General features: G+C 39.4%; 1 protein-coding gene across 6 annotated transcripts in view; it reads right to left on the reverse strand.

Annotated features, from left to right (window-relative positions):
- zranb3 (zinc finger, RAN-binding domain containing 3) overlaps positions 1-8,375 on the reverse strand; it is a 120,103-nt gene that overhangs the window by 22,280 nt on the left and 89,448 nt on the right. For 5 of the 6 annotated variants that reach the window (XM_005739865.1, XM_005739863.1, XM_013912602.1 and 2 more), the window contains exons 16-17: positions 6,402-6,506; positions 1,407-1,549 (exon numbers count right to left, since the gene is read on the reverse strand). In XM_005739865.1, coding sequence (XP_005739922.1) covers positions 1,407-1,549; positions 6,402-6,506 — 248 coding nt within the window. The remainder of the gene's footprint in view (positions 1-1,406; positions 1,550-6,401; positions 6,507-8,375) is intronic. The other variant, XM_005739866.1, reaches the window with a different exon arrangement.

The following is an 8,375-nucleotide window of genomic DNA, read 5'->3' on the forward strand; positions in this document are numbered from 1 at the left end:
GGCCATCAGTCAAACAATACTGTTGCTCTGGGTCTAAACAGAGCGCTTTGTGTGTGACATCTTCTTTTGCGCATGCGGGCCGCTTTGAGCGTTCACACTAGAGCGCGTTTGCTGTCGCATTTTATTTGTAGTGTGAACAAGCAGACAAAAAAAATCGGATTTGATCAAAAAATCGGAATTGAACATTAAGACCTGCAGTGTGAACGTAGCCTTAATCTGTTAATACAGGAAACCCATCCACATGTGGGAAAGCTTATTGCACAGAATGAGGATGGTAAGTGAAGACATGTTTGGCTAATGCATTAGCAAAATATTGATTCTAAATACTGTTTTTAGATGAAAGTTTTCACTAAATGTGGTACAAACTTGAAACGTTTAGGTAAAAGATGTTTTCAGATAGCTGGACCTTCATCATTAATGCGTGTGCATGGTCTACCGGAGATCTGAATTTAGACATTGAATTGACCTTCCTGCAGTCCAGATCTTTCACTAGCTGAAAACATTTGACGATCCAGGACTGTAGAGCTGCTAGAACCATATATTAGATAAGAACGGGACAATTTTCCTCTCCCTAAACTCCAGCAGCTGTGCTCCTTAGGTCCAAGATATTATTACAGACTGCTATTCAAAGTAGTGGGGATGCTACACAGTAGTAAACATGACTCAAGACAACTTTTATAGAATGTGCTGTTGCCATCAAATTCAAAATGAGCTCATATTTCTCTTGAAATTGTACACCTTCTCACGTTAAATATTTAACATTTTCTGTTGTGAATAAAATTTGGGCTCATGGGATTTGCAAAGAATTGCATTTTGTTTTTACTTATAGAGCCTCCCCGTGTTTTTATAGAACTGTGTTTGCATCTTTTTGGAACGTAGCCTAAAACCACACAAATGATGACCCGCAGACTGTATATTAGAAAAAAAAAAACCACCTGAAAAAACCCGATGTAGCCAACATGAAGCAGGACGTGATGACTGAGAAACTGAGGGACACTCTTTAGGCGAAGACTTCCAGCTTTATCTTCTGCTTTGCCTCAAAAAAGGAACATAATTTTGAAGAACACCTTGTAAAAACCCAAAACTAATGAGTGAGAGCATGCACTCATCAGGCAAATGTTTACTGACAGACTTGAATACAACAGTTTTTACAATCAGAGGAGTCACATCCTGTGGGCCACTAGAAATAATCTGGGTTTAAGGTATTTCCAAACTGGCTTCACAAACTACATCCATATAACATTAGCGGTTAAAGCAGAAAAACAAACTTGTTTTTTGGGCGGTTTGGAAAAGGTTAAAACTCAATACAAACCACTAAACGTTCATTTCAGTGACTGAAAATTCACTGATTAGAAGAGAGGTTTGGTGAAAGTCAAAGCACGTCTCCTTCAAGGAAAAAATCTGACCTCTTGGTGCTCGAGTGAGGGCGCTGGGCGGCGGACAGCTGCTGCAAGCCCAGGGTAGGGCTGTGGAAGAGAAGACCGCTGCGTCGAAGCAGTTTCTGCTTCATGGCTGGCAGGCCGCTCCACTCCATAACAAACCTCAGCACCTGCGGGGCGACACGACACCTCACTTCATATTCAATCTCAAGCCGCGACTGCAGCCGCCGGAGTCTTCATTTTCAACACAAATTGATAGTTTGGACAGTGAAACCTCTTTAAAAGCAAAACATTTTTTTAGCTTTTCAATTTTGAAAATGCACTTCAGCCAAAAACAAACAATTCAAAGGAGACAGTTTTCCAGATAGCTGAACAAAACCCATTAAACCAAAAGAGGGCTGAATATTCTTCCAGCGAAGGCAGGATTCGAAGAAAATCTACCAACAATATAACAAATAGCTCACCAGACACCGAGCCTTAATGGACAATTTACCTACGTATATTACACTTGAAAGGGTTTTTTTCCCCGTCTTTGCTATGGATGATATGTACCGTCACAAAAAAGACTTGGGTCAAGATAAAAGTCTTTATATGTTATATGCAGACAGGTTTCAAGCTATCACAGCATGAAAGCTGTCTTTGTTGATCTTTGCGCAGGTATATTTTGAAGGAATTAGTACGTACTACTCATTAAATGTTCAATGTTAAATGAAAGTATTCAACAGAAACAAATGTTTGACGTCTGGATGTAAAGATGAACTCGTTAAAATAACGTTAATAAGTATATATTTTAAAATATTTATTATATGACATATGTACAACATGTATCATGACAGCTATCTATATATAATACATGTGATATTTATATAACACACTAATATCCCCCAAAAAAGTAATGTTCATGTACCTCTGATTTAATAAAAATTAATGGATTGCTAATCCTTTCACAGACATGAGGTTCTATAAAAAACAATGAGGAAGTTTGTATTGTAACCCAATGATATCAGAGACAGAAGCCCAACCATCAGATCAGCACTTGGTGAATGTGGGGCAGAAGACCTCTCTTTTGAAGAGGACTGATTGCAATTTTCTTGGATTGATTCTGATAGCCCATACAGATTTTTGCTGATTCCAGTTTTCCAGAACTAGAATTGACAGCATATACAAACAAAAAAATTACTTTTTCTTCAATATTAAATTCTAATTTTATAATAAAATGAATTATCACACTTTATTTGTCCACGTTTAGCTGTGTAAGGGGGGTTTAACTGCCTGATTAGGTCTGTCTAATGTGTATGCTAATGCAAATGTCTAACAACATTAGCATTTGCAACGTTAGCGTTTGCCTCTGAGTGTGCGCACAACTATCTGATAACAGCAATGAGCTATGTGACATTAACCGGCCGGTCCCTTGTCAAGTATGCTGGAAACTGCTGGCTTGTCAATTAGAGCATGTATTTAATTCAATTTTATTTTTATTTGGCCAAATCTCAAGAAGAGTTTCCTCAAAGTGCTTTATATTGTAAAAAGACCCAACAACAATACAAAGAAAACAGAGAAAACCCCAACAATCAACAAACATCCTGTGAGCTAGCACTTTGGTGACAGTGGGAAGGAAAACTCTCTTTTAAAAGGAAGAAACTACGATTCAAGGTCACCTGATCCAATCCTAAATATAGGCTTTAAAAAAGATCATTTTTAAGCCTAATCTTAAAAGTAGAGATAGTGTCTGTCTCTCGAATCCAAACTGGAAGCTGGTTCCACAGAAGAGGCGCCTGAAAGCTCAAGCATCTGCCTCCCATTCTACTTTGAAATACTCGAGGAACCACAGGTAAGCCAGCAGTCTGAGAGCACAGCGCTCTAATGGGGTGATGCAGTGCTATAATGTCATTAAGATCAAATGGGGCCAGATTATTCAAGACCTCGTATGTGAGGAGCATAAAAGCATCTCTGCTTTTATCAGGAACAGACAGTACCAGAGTCAGCGAGGGGCCGCCATCTACTGCGACTCATTTTGCACATATTTTCACAAAACCAGAACAACGGCATTTAAAACCACAAACGATACTAAATTATTATCGCCCATAACATCCTTGAGACTGAAGGCAAGTAGTACTCTGTCATTAGGAACTCAAATCACAGCATCAAGCCGAACGTCATGTGCCGGTAGAGCACCGAAACCCTCCTCTACAGCGAGACAGTCTTCCTCCTGACAGGAGGAAAGTAGAGATGAAGACTGTGGGTAAGCTTAGTGAAAATCTGAAATAGTAATTGTGCTGCCAGGCCATCAGAGGTTAGATGAGAGCCAAAAAGTTGAATCAGATGTCAAAAGTTGAAACTAAGGAGGAGAGTGGGATGCTCCTTCCAGCTTGCAGATTGGCCGAAGGTCAGACAGGTTAATAGGTGAGACGTGTGGGTGGAAACAGAGGGTGCTTTGATTTTCACTGTGTATCTGGACAAAGATGTATGATAATGATACTTTTATCCTTTAAGTTTTACTTTTTTCTTGGTGGTAAATGATACTCCAAAGGCTAAAAACAAAACAAAATCATTGGTCCCAGTGGTTTTTGTCTTTTTAGGAAACCTTCATATTGGTGTTTATACAAATGAGGAATTAATATGTAAAATTCTATCTAAACTGTATCATGGTTACAGCCAGGTTACTGGGACAATTGTAACACCTGGGTATTACTTTAACAGAACACATATCTAAATGTCACAGACCAGACTGACATACACAATGTGCTCTGTCCTCCTCGAGTTTCTTACTTCACTAAAACAGAAAATAGGAAAAAAAAAAGTTTTTTTTTCCTATTTTCGGTTCAAAAAATAGAACAAACATCAAAAGTTTATGTGCTTCTAGTTGCCAAAGATAAACACAAACCTCTCCACAATGAGACTTTTTCGTCTCTCACTTTGCACTACAATATCACTCGTGTGTCACATTATAATGTTTATAAAATGCAAGTGCAGGGGCTCAAGTGGGCTGGAACTATCCGGAGCAGCGTCCTGGCGACCTTCATTATATCCAATAGGCAGACTTCCTTCAAATAAGTTAATCTTTTATGCACTGAAGCCTGGTTTCACAGTGGCTTGCAAAAGTATTCGGCCCCCTTGAACTTTTCCACATTTTGTCACATTACTTCCACAAACATGAATCAATGTTATTGGAATTCCACGTGAAAGACCAACACAAAGTGGTGTACACGTGAGAAGTGGAACGAAAATCATACATGATTTTACATGATACATTTTTTTACCAGTCTCTTTCTTATTGTTGTTCCTTACTTTATTTTGAAGCAAACATTCTCCTTTTCCAGTTTGTTTTGGACTTTTAACAGTTTCACAACCACTTTGCAATTAGTTTAAGTGAGTGTGCAACTGTGATAAACTGCTAGTGACCAAAGAAATAGCTAGAAGATTCTGGATGCAGCACCACATCCAGACTTATTATTATTATTGTGACTTATTACACCAATCAACTGCAAGTAATTTCCTGCGACCTCTTGCCAAACAGTTTGATAATACACGTTTTCCAGGCAACCATTTACCAGTCTCTAGGCCTGACTGACTGAAGTTGTAACTACAGAGCTCAAAGTGTGAGAACACCATCTGTTAAAACCTTCTGTTTGGCAGGGCCAGCTAATCACAAAAATGTTAATTTAAAGGGGTCTGGTAGCTATTTTGGCTTATTTCAGACAAACAATGACCTGAGCCTCGGCACCAAAGCCAACTACACTACAGGTGCAACTTCTCGCTTAATGTAAATAAGGACCGAGTAGCTTTAGTAAGAATATAGAAGCAAAGACGTTAAAACGGTTTTTGTTGAAAACTATTTGGGTTGTGTTCTCTTCACTAAACTGTATTTTAACCTCAATTAATGATTATCTTCACAGAAACATTATCCAGTTTTCATAAAATAGAGATTATTCTAATACATATTCTGTAATTACTGACCATTCATCTCAAAGATGGTTTGATTCATTTGCCAGTGTTGTTGTTCTGGCTGTAGGAGTGTTTACACACCACTGCTTCCCCATCCAAGACGTTTCACATCCCGCATTAAACCGCTTGCTAAGTATTGATTGTGATGGACAATTGGAGTGTAACGGGGCATAAATGATGGGTCGGAGGATGGCTGCAACTCACGCCTCGGTTTAACAAAGCAACATAAACAACGTGACAGGCGGGGCTTCTGTCAGTAGCTGGTACCGACACGGCAGATTGCAGGATTTAATATTAGCTGGTTGGTGCTTTGGGTCGTTTGAGGCGATGATCTGTCTCCTTTAACAACCCTCATAAAACTGCACACTTTCTTTTGCCCGTCTCCTCGGCAGCCCAAACCCCCAAGCCACCCCCCCTCTTTTGTCCTATCTCCATCGTCCGCCACCTCCACTTCCTCGTCCTCCTCCCTCTCCTGCTCTCCTTCTTCAGGCCCTGCAGTAGTGAGACGTGGGCGTCCATACTCCACCTATCTGTCAGGGGCCCAATGGTGCGCTGCTGCTCTTCCTGCTCATGATCAGAGGTGTCATTAGTTTCACATGCCAGTGACACACACACATCCATTAGGTTTAATAACCTCCGTACTGCCTCATGTCTCATCTTCACTGGGTCAGTGGAATTGAAGCGATAGCTCCACTGGTGAGATATGAAACTAAATTATCTTAGTCTAAAATTAAGGTCATCCTTAACGCAGCCTATGGGCACACTAAGTGAAAAACTTTTAGCTCCACACTCTAGCATATGCAGACTTTTCCATCATCTTAAATTCTTCTCATGGCTACATTTTTTTGTCTTTGCAATCAATCACAAGAAGCAAACAGTGACACATCTTATAACCTAGAAGTCAACTTTAGTTTAATTTGCCTCTAAAGTGTTTTAACAGTAACGACAAATTAAGTAGGTACATCTCCCTGGTGTGAATGCCCCAGTCCACGTACACACCCACACACATTCATGAATATCAAAGCGCACGCAAGAGACGCGCACATATCCAGACTCAGCCCGGCGGGAAGGGCAGACCTGTATTCGATTTTCCCTGCGCCGGCTGAAGGCCTCGGGCAGGTCATCCCAGTTGGTTAGTTTGATGTCCAATGGGATGAAACTCAAGTTCAGCGAAGCTCCGTCCTGAAAGATGAGGAGACAGAGACGAAGGAGACAGCCTGAAGCAAAGTTACCACCATCAAGTAAAGTATTGTAAAGTTGTAACTAATATTATTTCTAAACATCTTTAGCCTGACTTATAGTTTGTTACTCCACATTTGCCCTTCATCATCTAATATGAAGTCTTTGGAGGCAGCCATGCAATCTGTAGCTTTTGAAACATTTTAATTTCAGTTCAGTATAAAGTGCCAATTCAACACAGTCATCTCAAAGAGCTTCATATTTACACGGTAAATATTGAGGAAGAACAACAACCTCTGACAGAACCTGGCTCATGGAGGGGCAGCCTTCTGCATGACTGGCTGACTCCCTATACCTGTGTACCTGGATTTTCTCTAACCCCAGTTAGACGAGCCGTTAGTAAAGGGTAAGGATGGATGGAAAGAGACCTCAAACCAAACCAAAACAAACACAAGAAACCTCAATAATTTAAAATGGCCAGCAGAGGGCAACTCTTCTGGTTGCTGTAAGGTGTCCAGCAGTATAGAGGGGAAAATGGCCTTAGGGTCCACTGACCTGTGATCAGTGAACACTTTTCTGACAAGCTTATGTGCTCAGATGCTACTTTCAAGTCATACTGAATAGAACAGGAAGCTTATTTTGAGGATGCTAGATATAGTGTGAAATGGAGGCAGATGATTTGCTGTGGCAACCCCTAAAGAAGAAGAGGAGTACTGATCAGGCTGACAGCTCATTGGCTAACAGCTTATCAGTCTCAGGTTGTTAGCTAATGAGCCTGCTTTGTCCCTCGGTCACATCTAGTTTCAAAACACTAAGATCGCTACGACACAAAGGGGACTTCACTAAACAATAAGTGCTCAATTATTGCCATCGTTTATATGCAGTTTATGATGCTGACCAAGTTTCCTTGATGAAATGAGTTGCAGATCATAACGCGCAACTATATAGTTTTATTCACATACATATATATTTTATACACTATCTCTAAATTGCGTGTAAACACAGCCAAAGATACAAAATTATTCTGCTGAATTAGAAACTGTGCGCCTTCGTGGTTATATGAGTTTTAAATAACTATATGACTATATTTATAAATGTACATTTTTATGTAAATTATATGCATTTATGTGTACTTATGTCAGTTCCTCACAACTGAGTCCACTAAATGAAAGCCATGAGACACAGCTGAATAAACACAGTCAGAAATACAGTAATGAGCTAAAAACATCTTAATTAAACTACGATCGACGTTACCAAGCTTCACATGTCATTAAGCCTTCCATTATAGTTTTAAACCTGCCAGGGAATCATTTGTGTATGACTGCCAACAGTAATAAGGATTACAGCTATGTTACAGATCAGCAACCATTCCCAAACACAGGAACAAGTATTGTTTTACAGCAGCCATATAAAGATTCATTCAACTAATATAAACTGATCTGAGAAACATGAATAATTGCATATATATAAAGTCATGGTAAAAACAGCTTAGCTATATGACTAAAATTATAACAGCTTTAATACCTTGGTAAGTATTTTATATATTAAAATAGTTAAAATGAATTCACTAAACTCCCCCAAAAGCTGAGAGGAATGGGTAAATGGTAAAACCCAGATCTCAATAAAAATGCCTCAACACTGGACCTCTAACCCTAACAAAATTACATGAATATTCATTTTTTGGCAAGATTCAATTCAATTCAATTCAACTTTATTTATGCAGCGCCAAATGACAACAACAGTCATTTCAAGGAACTTTATATTTTAAGGTAGACCCTACAATAATACATAAAGAGTCATATGACCCCCTATGAGCAAGCACTTTGGTGACAGTGGGAAGGAAAAACTCCCTTTTAACAGGAAGAAACCTCC

Source organism: Pundamilia nyererei, unplaced genomic scaffold, assembly GCF_000239375.1.
Source record: "Pundamilia nyererei isolate P.nyererei 1_Seehausen unplaced genomic scaffold, PunNye1.0 scaffold00094, whole genome shotgun sequence".
In the NCBI taxonomy this organism is placed as follows: Eukaryota; Metazoa; Chordata; class Actinopteri; order Cichliformes; family Cichlidae; genus Pundamilia; species Pundamilia nyererei.